Genomic DNA, 17,584 nt, shown 5'->3' on the forward strand with positions numbered 1-17,584 from the left:
AAACAGGAGGCCACAAACAATAAGATGTAAATAAACAACTAAATTAATAAAAATATGCATAAAAACAAACAAATCGTTATGTATAGACAACATAGTAATTGGACACTATAGAACAACCATTTGATTTTCACAAATAACTACGGCGAAAATAACCTGGGGAGACGTTGTTCGAAACAAGACGGGAGCGCCATCCCCTCCAGTGGGAACTGCAATTAGAGTGCGCGAGGGAATCAACAGACAAATCTAATCACTCCCTTTTATTGCTCTTGTGCCACACCCGGTTGGGGGTCAGACTTTGTTCATTATGAACAGGGGCCACGCAAGATTACAAAACTGGGATTGATCATTTTCGCGTTACAAGAAATCTGTAGGCAAACTGTACACACGACCAGTACACTCGTTGCACGAACTGGAAGCACACAAAGGGAGCATGTAACTGGAAATTTTAACTCTTCCATCTAGTTTTTATTATCTTAGGGCATGGGTCCATTGGAGTGAGGCCCTACTTGAATGTGGCAACGCTGACCATGTTCTACAACATTTGGCTATGGAAGTGAAATTCCCCATTCCCTTCCTCAAATGGCCGAAGTCCCTACACGATCCCTAGTTCTGAAGCGAACATACAATACGTGTCTGGTGCGATTAGAAATTACTAATGCCCTCGACTCTTTAATCGTGGAAGGATAAGGGGAGGGACTGGACCACAATGGCGTGTGTGGCAGGGTTCGTCACCTCTGCCCTGGGAACCACACCACAACAATTACTGCTCGCGTGCCGATGGAGCGCGCCCAGATCGATCTCACGGCACACAATGTGGACCTTGGTTACACTCCAACGGCTGGCGCCAAACAATTTCATTCAGCTGAAAGAAACTTCCTCCACAGCGGAAGGGTGATCCCGTAGACGACAGTGGTCGACTTTCTCAAGATGTTCAGTAGTTTACAGTATTACATAGCCATTGGATCATGACATCATTTTGGCCCGGAAATTGCCAACAAGTCATGCAACCCGGGGCTGTGCAGTCTTGCCCGAGGGGGTGAAATGGGCCCAAACAAGTCCGCTATATTTACTCGTGCCATATCCTGCCGGAGGAATGTGCCTCCCATTGCCAAGAATATATACCTAAGGGCCGTATTCTCAAAGCGCACCAAAACATGTTGCTTCCCTACCACACAATGTTAAGTGCATCTATCTTGCGATTAGGTTACTGTAAGGGCGCATATATATCCAATCACTGTTGAAATGGCATAATATATCTGCGCAAGGCAGGACTGTTACGAATTTCACAATGACATCATTGGTCTCTAAATTATAAGGTAAGGCAACTCCCCCAGCAGTCTGGAGCTGTGGGGATATTTGGGCCAAGCGGTGAGGGGCACCTGCGATGGATGGTTGGACAATGAAGTATAATTTTGATTTTAATGGTATATCTTTATGTTATGCTAATCATCTCTTGGGTATTTTATATCTCTCTTTCTTTATATTATTATTTATTTTATAATTCATGGTTTGATGTTCTTGCTTATGTTTTGCAGTTTGTTAGTTAAGTCAAACCCCCACTTATATCCTAACATGTATTGAGCCTTAGGAAGCGTTAAGCATACGCAGCAGACTGAAAAATTTAACTTTCCCATTTTGTTCCACGACCCAAATGCTCTGTCTTCCTTGGCCCGAACGTCTTAGGGTGGTGGCCTACGGCCCAACCGCCCTACATTCTACCTCATACCCAAGGGACAAACGAATGCAAATGGTACTATATGTTGGACAGTACGACCTGCCTCATTTCCAAGGGACAAACGAACACAAATGGTACTGTATGTTGGACAACACGGGTCGCCTCATACTACCCAAGGGACAAATGAATGCAAATGGTGCTATAGGTTGGACGATACGACCCGGCTCATACCCATGAACAAGAACGAATACAAAATGTTTCGCCCTAAGGCGGGGGACTATTCTGGCCCCACAATGAGGAACTTTCGTTTTACCCTTCCTTATCAAGGAAAAGGTGGAGAAACAAAGCACGACAATACGCGTCGCCACTCCCAGATTCCAATCTCAACGTGACAACATACCAGACCAACCAACCCTCCTGAGGCATTGTTACAAAATACTTTCAACCGAAATTTCCTAAGGTGGTGATGTCCATATGCCAAGAGACACGTGGCTACGGCCGAAGCCTTCACCTATGCCCTATGTACCTTGACTGTTGGGATAAGGAGTCACTGCCGGGAATCAGAGTCCGAGATTCGAACCACAAGGCCACCAACGAACAGTGAACATTATAGTGCGTAAAACAATGAACAACATTTCCTACAAACCGACAACACAACCAGAGGCGGAAAGAAGAATTCACCGCAACAAAACTCCAGCAGCTTCCAAAGGTGAGCGAATAAATCGACAAGACCTAAGTGGACTCAACGTGTGCTGTGTCGGTCTACGTGATTCGTTTACTGCCGAGCATTCGCCATCAAAATTTACTTTTTTTTCGTTGCAATAATTTTGCTAAATAATGAAGCTATATGTGAAGTGCCAATCTGTCCATCTAACCTAGGACTTTCCCCCCAATTACGAGGGAGGTAGACAAAGTCAGGTCTATGCTGCCTGTGGGGCTCTCAAACTCAACGTAATCTCGATCTTGCTACACGTTAGAACAGAGTTTCTCAACCAGGGGTCCCCGGAACCTTAAGGTTCCCCAAAAGGTCCCTAAGGGTTCCGCGAGAACAATTGAGATAAGCTAATGCACTTTTTATTTAATTTCACATAGGTAATATAATGAAATACGCACGACATATCCTTGGTTATTGTAATAATGCAATATAGGCATCCTATCTAACCTATTATTACGATGAAAATAAAATGAGAAAGATATGGTATATATTTTTTGTAGGGGTTCCTTGAGACGTTCAATTTATTTTAAAAGTTACGCAAGGGTAAAAAGGTTGAGAAACGCTGGCTTGCTTAGAGAGTTTTCTTGGGGAGGGGGGCTCTGGGATTATTGGTGAAAATAATTATATTTAAAAGTTGTGTGAGCAAAACAACCACATACACAGCGGAAATCGGAAAAAATACGATACAGTCAGTGGGCGGGGTAACTTCAGACGAATAATTCTGGGTCCCATAAATCCTCAACATTAGATCCGTTCGAAATATCGAGTTTTGTTTTGGGTTTCGTGTCGGGGTAGGATAGACCGCTCCTCAGGTTCACCTAATGGTTTCAGTACTTCACAAAACGCCTCGAGGCTGTATGGTTCCTCGATAACGATGTCGTCCTTTGGTGGGGAGTAAAAAAAAAAAAAAAAAAAAAAAAAACCCACTGTGTATGTGCCTTCGTGGCTCAAGGCACTCCATCGACTTTTTGGACCGGCCAACCCACCTAGCCTGGTTCTTCGAGCAATCCGGGCAAAGGTGTTTGATCTGGGGCTCAGCAGAACGCCACCTGGGTAAACGTCTCCACCACCAGGTGGAAATACCTCTTGTTACTTGCTGAAGTTTTCAAAAACAAAATCACAAACTGCAACGGCATAGACGGACATAACCAATGACGATACGGCGGAACAAACCCGTAATACAACAAACAAATGAAATAAAATAAACAAAATATAAAATATAATAAAACAAATAAAACCATTACATAACTATTTCCGGGCGGCGTTCTTACAATCCTTTTATTTCATATATCATTTAACCATTTCCGCACACTGCCATTAGTATACGCTGAAAAGAAAATTTACGAGACAAAGCCACAACCCACGGCCCCTATACAACGCAGGAGGATGAGAGAATCTAGGGAGGTGGTTATTCATTAGGTGTCAGGTTAGGTTTGGTTAAAATGAACAAGGGAGAACAAAGCAGGGCTGTGATGCACACGGGAAGGGCCAAAAATAGTAAACAGATGAATACAGGGACGTATGTAGACAGGAACATATGCCATCCTAACCATACAGCGCATGTTCCTCTCGAGATTTTTTTTTTTTTTGGGGGGGGGGCTAACGTCGAAGGATTTCATTCAACTCTGAGAAACCCCTTCAACCTGACTGGCCCTTGGGTCGATGATAGGGCCATTCCCAGTAAAGATCACCCAGGACAGGAGACCTGAGCACACCGTCCCACGCACAGGCACTCCCGTGTATTCCATTGCGACAAATTGACGCGCTGTCGTTCAAAGGAATTTGAAGTGAAACGCCACTCGAAAAAAACGCTTGGGAGGGGACAAAAAACAAGTTAAACTACATGACACGGTTGGTAGCTTTATATGCAAGGATTATTTTCGCCCGCATGCTGCAATCGAGTTTTCACTGAATATCATCAACCCCCTTTTCGAGCGACGAAACACTTTATACATGTTCTGACTAACGGCACCAGGGGCCACGCGCCGGCTCTCGAACTCGTGAACAGACAGTCGTGAGTTCGACTCCAGGGACCCGGGACGAACTTTCCCCATTGGTTCCCGACAGTCTTGGCAAGACGGGGATGCGACCTTTCAGGTGTAGTGCATTAAGCACTTGACAGACTATGTTCCGGCTAATGGAGCAAACGTACTTCATTTATTTTGTTCTGACTAGCGGCAAATTACTTCACTTGGCCGAAGACATGAGTTCCCCACACCGAGCTGAAGCACGGAGCACCACGCCTGTGATGTAAGTTCCTGCAACCCGGCTTCAAAGCTTAATTGCTTCTGTGATGCATCAGGAGCAATTCGTAACCATCGTCTTTACTGAATATGCTGTTACAAATGCATGCCTACTTATGCACAATGAGGGGCGCCCCCCCCCCCAGGTCAGAAATCATGAAGTCGAGAGGTACCGTGACGTCATGTCGACTGCAACGACTTTTTCAACAAAAGACTCGTGGGCACGAGAGGGTCACGCGGACCTTTGGATTCCAGAGGCTTCGAGAGCATTGCACGGGCGCTTCTCTTGCGCGACATTCCCTTTAAAAACCATAAGCCTGCACGAGGAAAGGCTTAGCTGCAGTTTAAGTCGCCATATTTGCTCCAGGGGCATACACAGGTAGCAAATGGAAGTCGAACCGGAGAATATGTTCGATGGAGACGGGGTCGAAACCGACCGCGCAACTGCATCACGCATTCGTGCTAATGGGGGCGTAATGAATTAGTTCTTTCAATGACCAAATGCTTGCGCAGCGCCGCCCGTGGCAACCGGCCCAAGAACCACTTCCACTGCTTTGTCCCCGTCTCACGCCTGACGGTTTCATTCGGATTAAAGGAATCTCAATTCCCAGAGTGTTATGCATTTTAGCTAACTGCAAGCCATGCACATGTGCAACATGTAGCTGCACCAGGCAGATGCTGCCACGCGCCAGCAGCTGATCGAGTTTGCTGCTGTGACATTGCATCCGTGGCACGGTGAGCTTCGATCTCGTCTCGTAAACACCAACTCAACTCCCCACCCCAAGAGTCGACGTCAACACCCCTTGCTTCTCTACATGGAACGAGGCAGTGCGACTCTGTTATACGGGGTTTCATACGTAGTGGTCCTACGGGAGGTCCCTAAAAGGTTGCCACTTGATACCCATAGCGGGTCAAAACCCCTCCATCCACACATCCTCCCCCCCCACACACTTTTTTCGCGCGTTCTGGTTACGTAATCAGAAGCGTGATGCCCTCACATCCTCCCAGTCGTGGGTTCGTGTCCCACACTCCTTTAAAGATTCCAGTGACTGTTCCCTGCTCCAACAATACAAGCGCATAGGTCAAAGGTGAAGACTTTGGTCGTAGGTACGCGACCCTGTTGTACGCCGCCGTTCACCTTCTTACCTTTTTTCTTCTCCCGTGCCGAGTGTGACCTCAGACCAGACCACATTCATCTCCGTGGCAACGACAGGGTTATAGTGCATCCCCACTGCACACAAAGAACAGACAAATGGTGAACACCCCCTTTAGCCTACTACAGCAGAGGTTCGTGCTCCTCTTCACTATGGGATGGCCTAAAGACAACTGCAGACGTACACTGCCAAGAGACCATGTGTTCCCCAGTAAAAGAATACAGTCAACGAGTTCCTTCTTACCTTTGCAATAGTCGAGTGGATCCTCCTGTTCCTCGTCGTCGGATCCCAGAATCTCCTCCTGCTCACTCTCCTTCTCGCGTTCCCGTATGTCCGTCCTGGTGAGAAAGACATTTGATTAATTTCAAAGGTCATACGTGACTTCAAGGCAAAATACAATTGTCACAATCCCCACCTACCAACACTCTCCCGCCCACAAAAGCTTACCGTCAATGTATAAAAAAGAGGTATGTTTTACAGATACATGGAAAAATATAAATACATATGCACGTGAAAGACACATAAACAATAAACACGTACACGCAACTACAAGTGCAACCATTCATGGTGATTCGATCCTACTTATCATGCCAATTTCATACAGGCTCCCAACGCATCAATGTTCTCTGCCCGCTCCCCATTACCCCTCGATGGACTAGCTAGGTAAGACCACCCGCTCGCGCGGGATGGGTTTTTGTGGGAGGGGAAGAATGTCTGTAAGAAAATGAAAAGATAGTAGTGTATAAATGAGGGCTATTGCCAAAATGCGCTTTTTCGTGAGCGATTAGAGGCGGTTGGTGGTCGTGGCTCGGGAGAAATGGGCAGGGAAATTGGACGGCGGCGCCGACGCCTGGGATCGAAATCACAAAAAGTTGAGAAAATGGTAGGAGGCGTAGTAGTAGAGAAAGGTGGAAAGATCTTTAGTGGGAGGTAAACTGAAATGAGAAGATGTAGTACAAGAGAAAATTAGAAAGGGAGTTTTAGTCGAAGAAAAAGTACGTGTAGATGTTTGTGCGTGGGGCGTGGTGTGTGTATGTATCTTACGGGGAGTGAGAAGAGTTCACTTCCCGCGTGTAGAGATGCTAATTAACCCCAGCTAGGTAGCACGTTCCTGGTTAGCCCCAGGTTGGGCATGAGCGTTCCTGTTTAGCCCAGGTTGGGCTTGAACGGTAGGGAACGGCTCTTCCCTACCAGTACCATGTTACAATTCCTACGACGCGAACAACTTCATTCCTTTCCCGGACCTCTGTCGGTTCCTTCCACCAACAATATCCTCTGATCCTTAGGCCTACCGCTCAACAAAACATCATCGCCATGCCTCAAAGCCACATTCCTTAATTTCTCACAGACCACGATGCTGTCAAGGCGTGAAAAAGAACAGATTATTTCCCAACTTTTCCGAAGTGGAATTGTTTGCCTCTCTCTCTCTCTCTCTCTCTCTCTCTCTCTCTCTCTCTCTCTCTCTCTCTCTCTCTCTCTCTCGCTCTTGTTGAGACCCTGGTTCGAGCCACGCACCCCTTTGACTCTCCGGTACTAACATCACCTTTAAGTTCGTCTCCTCTTCCCGCCTTTCCACTCTGTGTCATACCAATGTACATTAATATCACAAACCTCACATAAAGTACTTAATCATATGATTGGCGCTGCTCCAATTGTTTGTGCGTGTGTATTTACCAACCTAGTTGTATTTACCTAGTGTGTGTGTGTGTGTGTGTGTGTGTGTGTGTGTGTGTGTGTGTGTGTGTGTGTGTGTGTGTGTATTTACCTACCTAGTTGTAATTATCTAGTGTGTGTGTGCGTGTGTGTGATTCACCACGGTCTTGGATCACGTATTGGATTCGTGATCTACAGTTATTTCCCTCCCGGAAGAGAGCTCAGTGCTCATATATGACCGACCTATGGGTAATGCTGCGACCTTACACGCACACATACACCTAACAATCCGCCCACGGGATTTGGAGTAAAGACTCGCATCTCAGTGATACTGAAATGATTTCAGCCCAGGGCGGAATTCGAACCCGTACCACCGTAGCGGCGGCCAGGAACTCTACCAACAAAGCCATCGAGTGATGCATGCGTGTGTGTGTGTGCAGAGGTGAAGCTGTCTGCTTCATAGACAAAACATACTGAACAACCACTGATTCAGTGAGGTGGTATCAATCAATCAAATCAGCCATCCTGAGTCCACTGCTGAACAAAGGTCTCCTTCATAGCATTCCATGAATCACACGATCGTGCAATCCTCTACCACGTCACTCCTGCAAACTTCTTAATCTCATCTCTCCACCTTCTGTCTGGTCTCCCTCTTCCACGCTTTCTATCTTGCGGGGTCAAGTCAATAACACATTTGCTCGCTCATCAGTCGTTCGTACCAGCTTACCTGCCCAATTCCACTTCCTCTCTTTTACTGCCTCCACAATATATTTCACTCTAGCCTGCTCTTTCACTCAACTTGCTCTCTTTCGGTCTCTTAGTGTTATTCCCATCATTGATCGCTCCATTCTCCTCTGTGTAGTCCTTAGCTTTGTTTCCATCGCCCTCGTCAGCTTTCAAGTCTCACACCCGTAGATTATTGCTGGTAGAATGCATTGATTGTAAACTTTACGTTTCAAACATAAAGGTAGAGAGCTTCTCAGGATTTTATTATATTTTCCAACCGATTGTAATGCGTCTTTTTATTTCGTTATCATGATCTTTCGTCACTTTCAACATTTGCCCTAAATAATTATACTCTTCAACTTCCTCAAGACTCTCGCCATCAATTACAACCTCTTTACTTTGAACTTTCGTGTTGAACATTACTTTGGTCTTACTCTCATCAATTTTTAAACCTACTTTGTGACTTTCCTTGTTTAGATCGCTCAGCATATTTTGCAAGTCTTCTTCTCTTTTTGAAATATGAATAATGTCATCCGCAAATCGTGGGTGGTTCAAATATCCGCCATTAATCTTCAAATCTTTCTTGTAAAGCAAAGATAATCCACCATACGGTGCCACAAGTTGAGTTGATAATGTAGATCTAGAGTCACAGGCGTAAGCCTCTTCCAGGAAATCATCCATGTAAGATAGATATCTAAAGCATTATACGTATAAGAATATGGGAAAGTCACAATCACAAAATAGCATATTTGGCCGCCTCACTTTTGGTACATATTAAGTAAAGCCTGTGATAGGTCTTTGCTACGTTTGGAAGACCCGGGTGAGTTTCTGTCAGATCCATTTGAGTAAAAAGTAATGCAAAATCTCCCCCTTCCCCTACGTCGTATAAGGTATAAATACATGCAAATTTAATTGAATGTCATATTGTCTTCTTATTACTATAGAAACGCCAAGATACAGATGACTTTAAAGTGTCCGGTGCGGTAGAATCATGTCCCGATGCGGTCCGATCTAGTCCGATCGAGTCCGGTGCGGTATTCAGTCGTACCGTTTCCCCGCTCTCCACCTCTCAATACAATTAAAAGTTATCACGAACTTAACTTACCTTTCCATATCTTGGTCCTGTTCTCCCGATTCTGATATACTTTCATCGCATACCACCTTTCTTTTCTTCCACACTAAAGGCATCTTACTAGGTTATGTGCCACAATAAATACGTGATCCGGTTTTTGATTTGTCACAAGCAAACTTGACTGTACCAACTACCTCACTCTTCTATAGTTCCCGGGAGGTCCCACAATCCCACAAACTTGACCGCGTTCCTTTCCCTGTCATAGCAAATCACGGACTTGTCCGGTCACAGACACGCAAAGGAAAGAAAAAACGTAGAGACTGAACAACTTCACACCAGGCTTAATGACCCCCTTATGGGTCGATAGCCTAAAAAAAAGTCCAGTGTCTAACCAATTAAATTCTTTTTCGCATTGCAAGTGGTCAATAACGACGCCAGATGCAGAACAATGCATTAAATATGCATAAATGCTTTAAAAAGTATGTTAACTGTTTCTGTCTCCTATAAATAACCCTTCCTCATTCCTATGTGTATGGTTTCCACCGTCTCAGACTTGACGACGTCATCCTTGACCTGTTTCTTTAATGGGTTAATAGTTTCGCCGTAATAAACTCGCTGACAACAGCAACAAGACTCTGGTCCGATGAGCTTGCACCCTTGACTTTCTCAGGACTTGACCTTTGTTCTTCGCATTTTTGTTTACCGAACTGGGAAGATAATTTGTTTTATTTATATTCCAGTTGGTCCGTCACGACGTTTCTTCAGTTCTCTTTCTAAACTTCAGCATAACAATGTCTCAGGTAACCCAGCTTCATGAAATACTCAATTGTTATTTTCAATTCCAATTAACTGAATGCCTTGAACACATCAATCAAATCAGCCATCCTGAGTCCACTGCTGAACAAAGGCCTCCTTCATAGCATTCCATGATTCACACAACCGTGCCATTATAAAGCAATATATAATATCAATACACTTATTTTGCTGAATCATTGTCAGGATTGTAGTTCATCTTGGGCTACGAGAGAGAAACATGGTCCCTTGGAACAACGATGGTTCCGGAGAAGTGGTGTTGGTGGGGATTATGATCGGACAATGCATTTCTGTCTTAGTGGAACCCATACCTCAATAAGCAAATATAATTAGAACATTTTCTTCTATACTAAAGCAATGTCGATATCATATCATGAATAAGTCATGTGATATATATTAGTACAATGAATATATTCAAATAACTAATATAAATAGGTAGTAGCCAGTGTGTGTGTGTGTGTGTGTGTGTGTGTGTGTGTGTGTGTGTGTGTGTGTGTGTGTGTGTGTGTGTGTGTGTGTGTGTGTGTGTTTGTTTGTTTGTTTTGGGGGATGAGAAATTAACCAATTACCTAACCTCAAAATCAAACTTGAAACACCAAAGACCTATAATGCTATTCTGGTGTATGTGGAATATTCACGATAATTTTTCAATTAAAATACACGAATGCAAATGAAAAAATCCCCGAATATGATGGCAATAATTCACACAAAATACTGCTGCTACACACCTCTGTTACCGTGATTTTCTTTTGCTTATAAATATAATACGTTCGACAGATGTTAATCGTGTTTTATACCTTTAGTGCACAAATATTATCGAAAAACGTTCTTGTTATTAGCGTAGTTTCATACGGATGCAATACTGAATTGTAATGTCAGGAAATTCTGGAAATCTATTTTAACATACAAATACGTATATATGGCAAAGGAAGGTAGAAAAAAAATGTACAAAATCCGCTCCCCTCCACCCTCCCTCTTATCTTGGCTCCTCCTGAATGACGGGTCATCCCTGCACCTCACCCACTGCCCTGGGTCAGACACCAAAAAGCACATCTACATCAAGGCCGGTTCATTTAACGTACAAGTATATTAAAAATAATTACACGTGTCTTATCAACACAAGGCTTAATACATTTCACTAGCAGAATAAAGATGTCCCGTGGGTAATTATATCAAGTATCAATTCATAAAATATTGATATTTAGACGCTGCCCCGATCGTATGCGCAGCTGTACGATGTCCTATCCCAACAATGGTCCTCTCACGGAAAACAACGGTAAGATTTTCAAGGAATTAATATGTTACCAAATGAAACAACAGGTGGCCTACCTATAATCACCTTATTCTATATACAGAAGTAAATGTGTTTATACATACTTCGAAAAGTATATCATTATTCCGGTGGCTATTTTTGGCAAGTTCTTTTGGCATTTTTTCAAGAGATTGCACAAACTAAATTTAAATGGATATGTAATTTATGATACATACGTCAGTATTTGTATAACCTTTCACTTTCATACGGTGAAAAAATAAGTCAACAAATGTAAGTGTAAATTTTCCAATACATACACACACAAATATATATATATATATATATATATATATATATATATATATATATATATATATATATATACATATACACACACATTACTTCTGACCCAGGGCAGTTGGCGAGATGCAGGGATGACCCGTCACCTAGGAGGAGCCAAGAAAAGACGGAGGGATGGAGGGGTGGTGAGTGGGAGCGGAGTATGTGGGGATGAAACGGGTGGGAGTAGATTTATGCCTTTGACTGGCTACCTCCTTTGCATGTATGAGTGTATATGTATATATATATATATATATATATATATATATATATATATATATATATATATATATATATATATATATATATATATATATATATATATATATATATATATATATATATATATATATATATATATATATATATATATATATATATAAATGTGCGTGTGTGATTCACCATGGTCTTGGATCACGTGTTGGACTTGTGATCGACAGCTTTATTACCCTCACGGAAGCGATTTCAGAGCTCATATGTGGCCGATCTATGGGTAATGCTGTGGCTTTACAGGCACACACACAACTACCCGCCCACAAGAGTTGGGGTGACGACTCGCAGCGAAGCGGTACTGAAATTATTTCAGCCCTGGGCGGGATTCAAACTCGGGCCGCTGTAGTGGCGACCGCGAACGCTACCACTGCGCCGCCGACTCGTGTGAGTTGAATTAACTACAGAATTAAGATGGGGGAAATAGACGAGGAATAATGGGAGAATTTTAATACTTTAACGCAGGGTCTTGGTCACAAAGCTAACAATGAAGTACACCATGGACAGGCAGGTCATCCCTTGGGACGCCTAGGAGAGGTTTTTGCCATACTCATAATATTTGTGTATTTTCTTTCTAAACTATTAATAAACTTGTGGCTTTTGTTAAGCTGAAACCTTCCCTATAGTTAATGTTCTTATTGGTGTTAATACAAGCTGTTTCTATCGTCTTTCTCAATTTTTTTTTTTTTTTTTTTTTTGTTACAGCTATAATGTCCCAGTCTGGAAGGGGTCATGATTATAGAATTAGAAAATATGTGGGTTTTTACATCATTTTTGTGTTCGAATAACCGTTTATGAAGTCCACGACCTGTTTCTCCAAAATATGATGATGGTGAGCTTGTACATGGTATCTTGTATACAATACTGTTTTCATTTTTGGGGTTATTATTACCACGTGTGACCAAATGTCCCACTTTGCTACCTTTGCCTGATTTTAAGAGAAATGTGTCTATACTGGAGTTTGAAACTGTGATATATCGGGTTCCTTTGTTGCATTTAATATTATCTTTAATTAATTTTCATATCTACTTATCTTTTTCAACTTATACAGAAGATCAAACAGTATTATCGAAAACATACAATTTACGGCAGAAATAGAGAACAACTGAAAATTACCCTTTTTTAGACACTATTATACACAGAATAAACGAAAATGTACAATTTTCAGTGCACCGCAAACCCACCAATAAAGAGGGCTACATACATTTTTATTCGGGGTACAATAATGCAATCAAAAGAGGTACAGTAATATGCTTCTTCCTCGGAGCATTTCGCATATGTAGTAAAGAGTTTCTGGAAGATGAACTAAATCATATCACAGAAACCTTCAAACTAAAATATCCAAAAGGCCTCCTCTGTAAACTGAAAAAGAAATGCATACATTCACCGTTTCAATGTTTTTCTTCTGCTACCACTGTGGTTTTAGTTCTGATATATATATATATATATGATATATATATATATAATACATATATATATATATATATATATATATATATATATATATATAATGTGTGTGTGTGTGTATGTATATATATATAAAAAAGCAGTTTGTTCACTCCGCTAGATAATCTGCATGAAACGATATTGCTTTGTACCTTTATACACAATGTATATAAAATTTTATATTGAAAAAACTGGGGTTATATAGAAAATATATTCTTAAATACAATTAACCCACCCCTAGCTCCACTGTGTTCATGCTGTTCAATTTACGTTAAATTCTGTTATTTTTTAACTCTACAGATTTTGCTCCAATGGTCAACAACTAAGGCCCAGTTCAAATTAGCGGGTTGATCTGTACCGCATATTCAAGGAAAAAATGCGCGGTTGTGTGTGAACACCTACACTGACTCACATTATAGCTGAACCGCCGCGGTTGGAACCGCTAGTGTGAACAGGGCATAACTTCACACTTGAGACTCTCTTCGATTTCGTGGTATAGCGGAGGGCATCCGTATCTTCTTCACAACTACAACTACGACAAAGAAGAACAACGCGTATCTCAAGGTGGCACCTTGCAACCAGCCACTCCAGTTGCTCACCTTTATTGTGTGGCCAAATGGGAAAAGGAAGCGATCTATCTCTCTAAGAGTACAAGCAATTCCTGTGTCTAACTTACTGTACATGGTCAGATCTTCTGAACGCGGTAGAGAATGTTTTTCATCAAACTGGCTAAACAGTTCTCTTAATGAATGTATACGTAAAACTGTCACTACATTTTACAAAGTACGAGACAATGGCATTCATATTAATCGTTTTATTACTTTATCATTAAACGTACACTAATCCTAAGTTCCTTACAAAAAGATCAGCCGAGAGAAGTGGCAGGGTATACATGGGTGTGTATACCTACAAACCAGAGGTTGCAAATGTGATCTATGCCAGTTCTCACAAATGAGTGAGATTTTTCCACAAAATTCCCACAAGGAAATCTGGATTTTCACATTTCCCCCCACAAATAAGTTCATTGCAACCTACTATTTGCTCACAAAACATCCCACGTGAGGAAATTTCTCCCACAAAATGTCATCCCAGGTACAAACTACGAGACAATGCATTTAACAGACGGCATTAAACAGTACACATTCGTTAGTTTTTGCACATTACGTAAATGCCCGAAAACGTCAACCTTATCTCCTCGGTAGGCGTGCATATTACCTAGAGGCTAAGGTAATACGTATACACCCACCGTGAATAAAGGAAATCTGTCGCGGCGGTCCCCAAGTTATCTCGGCAAATGGGACGCGGAAATAGGACTGGGTCCGACGGGCGGCGGAGAACGTCGCTGTCACATGTGCCGGGTCACTGGCACGGAAATAGGACACTGCCAAATGTGGCACATTATTGTAAATGTGTTCCGTGGGTCACCTTACTCCACCTTCACAAAAAGTGCGCCAGTATTCTCCGTACCGGGAGTTACTTTATCATTATCAGTTATAAGTTTTTATTTCTAATTATTTACTATTATTCTTCTATATGCCGCCACGCGATTTTCATTTCCGTGACATCCCCTTGATAGTGCTGGGCTTTAATGCAGTACGGTAATACTGATAACGATCTAAATACACATACGTGTGTATGTGTGTGTGTGTGTGTGTGTGTGTGTGTGTGTGTGTGTGTGTGTGTGTGTGTGTGTGTGTGTGTGTGTGTGTGTGCGCACGCGCGTGTGGCGCAAAACTATTGGAAAACCAACAACCAACCAACGTGCCTGTGCTGTGAAGGACAGTCCCCGACAGCCTCCTCGTGATACCATCTGCGACAAACAAGAGGCTGGAAGGGCATCCCGCTAGATGTGTCTGCTGTCAACATCGCAAAGATGAAAGGACTACTTTTTATGGTCGGGTTTCAAAGTCGCCCGGTAACCATTCAGGATTAGGTTTGATCCTTAAGAGCTATCGGTGGAATCTTGAACTGAATAGTTAATCAAGGAAACAAATATTTTAATGTATGTATAACAAAATAAAAAGACGCAGTACAGTTGGTTGGAAAGTGTTTGGTAAATATAATAAAATCCTGAGAGGCTCTCTACCTTTATATTTGAAACGTAAAATTTACAATCAATGCATTCTGCCAGCAATAATCTACGGGTGTGAGACTTGAAAATTAACGAAGGCAATGGAAACAAAGCTAAGGACAGCACAGAGGAGAATGGAGAGATCAATGATGGGAATAACGCTGAGAGACCGAGAGAGAGCAAGCTGGGTGAGAGAGCAGACTAGAATGAAAGATACTGTAGAGGCGGTAAAAGAGAGGAAGTGGAATTGGGCAAGTAAGTTAGAGCGAACGACTGATGAGCGATGGAGCAAGTGTGTTACTGAGTGGACGCCGCGAGATAGGAAGCGTGGAAGAGGGAGAAAGAAGGTGGAGAGACGAGATCGAGAAGTTTGCAGGAGTGACGTGGCAGAGGTTGGCGCGATCGAGTGAATCATGGAATGCTATGAAGGAGGCTTTTGTTCAGCAGTGGACTCAGGACGACTGATTTGATATATACATATATTATATATATATATATATATATATATATATATATACACACACACACACAGACACACATAAATGAAGGTATATCTAATTAATTCTATCCAGGCGACCACCTGCCGTCTACTGAAACGGAACTCAAAAGGTGCCCACTCTCAACACAAAAGATTAATATGAATAATTGTGTAAAGTCTGCCAAAATAAATATAAGGAGTACCTATATTCTACACATGAAATATGTAATACAACTTCTGATTCACGAATTAATGAGAAATGCAGGGCTGATCAATTTTCTTCCTCTTATTGTTTCCAGTATTTTTATCTTTACTTTTACCAGCACAGTGGAATTCTATTGTTCGTTCACGCTCTTATTTTCTTACTTCATCTAATTTTACATTATTCCACTTTATCGCATAATCTTCTATCCTGTTACTCATTTTATTCATTACCTGGCACGAGAACTTCAGAATATTACTGATATTCCTCCTAGTAGGAAAAAAGGGAGAGGGAATCGTTGAATTTCAGATAACCGTTTCTCCTGACGACGGGAAAAACTGGCCACCTGTGAGTCGCGCCAGGAGGACACCAGGCGGGTAGGATGGGCTTGCTTGTCCTTGGGCACTCAGCCTTGGCTCGTCCTCGAAACTCCTCGGGCGCCTCCACGACTTGGTTCTTGACATTTCACTCAAGCACGAAGCTGTTCATTCACTGCACTTAACCAACCTCGCGTGGGACTCAGGCACCGTTATTACAAACCTACACAGTGTAAATCTCTCTCTCTCTCTGTCTGTCTCTCTCTCTCTCTCTCTCTCTCTCTCTCTCTCTCTCTCTCTCTCTCTCTCTCTGTGTGTGTTTACCTAATTGTAATATGTACTAGAACACGTCCATGAACTCCTGTCTCCGTCCTTCCATCTGTCAAACCTTACTTTAATATTAGTTTTTTTAAATTATTGTGTGCACTATTTTACATTGTTACACGAATCTATGCAATGCGGAAAAGTGTTTCTTAGCATTTTATGAACTCTTTGGCTGCTTCTATTTCTTTCCATGTCATCTGCTTATTATGCTGTCCCAGATTGTCTTCTTTGTCGATTATGTCCTCTTTTTTTGTGTGTGTGTGTGTGTTTCGCTGTGCGCGTGTTCTTTTTAACCAATCTAGCTATATCGTTATATTTGAATCTAAGGCATGTTTCCCCGTTGTGTCTTATATACTCTCCCATCTCATCCCAAATAATATTAAATTTTATTTCTTGATGATCGCTAGAGCCTAGGCTATCTCCCACTTTTACGTTTCTCGTTAGATGCTCATTATTAGTTAAAAGTAAGTCCAGAGTATTATCTCCCCTCGTAGGATCGGTAATCATCTGTTTTAGGAAGTTATCCTGCACCACATCTAAGAACTTTTGCGCTTCCTGATCTACTAAAATTTCCCAGACAATGTTTCTACAATTAAAATCTCCCATGATTACAACGTTTTTGTACTGAGACGCCCTGCGAATTTCATGAATCAGGGGATCAGTCTGCTCAATCCTGAGGTTAGGTCTATATAGGACGCCAGTGAGTTTCTTATTCTTCCCTATAATCCCACACAAGCAGATTCTGTACTATCATTTTCCTTTGTTGATACTACAAGTTATTGTATTTCAAACGAAATGTGCACCCCACCTCCCCAAACTCATGCCATCCCTGTC

General features: G+C 42.2%; 1 protein-coding gene across 2 annotated transcripts in view; it reads right to left on the bottom strand.

The window, feature by feature from the left end:
• Nucleotides 1-17,584, bottom strand: part of LOC143018968 (uncharacterized) — a 208,931-nt gene that overhangs the window by 81,599 nt on the left and 109,748 nt on the right. For both annotated transcript variants that reach the window (XM_076174626.1, XM_076174625.1), the window contains exon 2: nt 6,031-6,125. In XM_076174626.1, the coding sequence (XP_076030741.1) occupies nt 6,031-6,125 (95 nt within the window). The remainder of the gene's footprint in view (nt 1-6,030; nt 6,126-17,584) is intronic.

The sequence above is a fragment of the Oratosquilla oratoria genome, chromosome 36, assembly GCF_046742065.1.
Source record: "Oratosquilla oratoria isolate Oo_2021 chromosome 36, ASM4674206v1, whole genome shotgun sequence".
Classification (NCBI taxonomy): Eukaryota; Metazoa; Arthropoda; class Malacostraca; order Stomatopoda; family Squillidae; genus Oratosquilla; species Oratosquilla oratoria.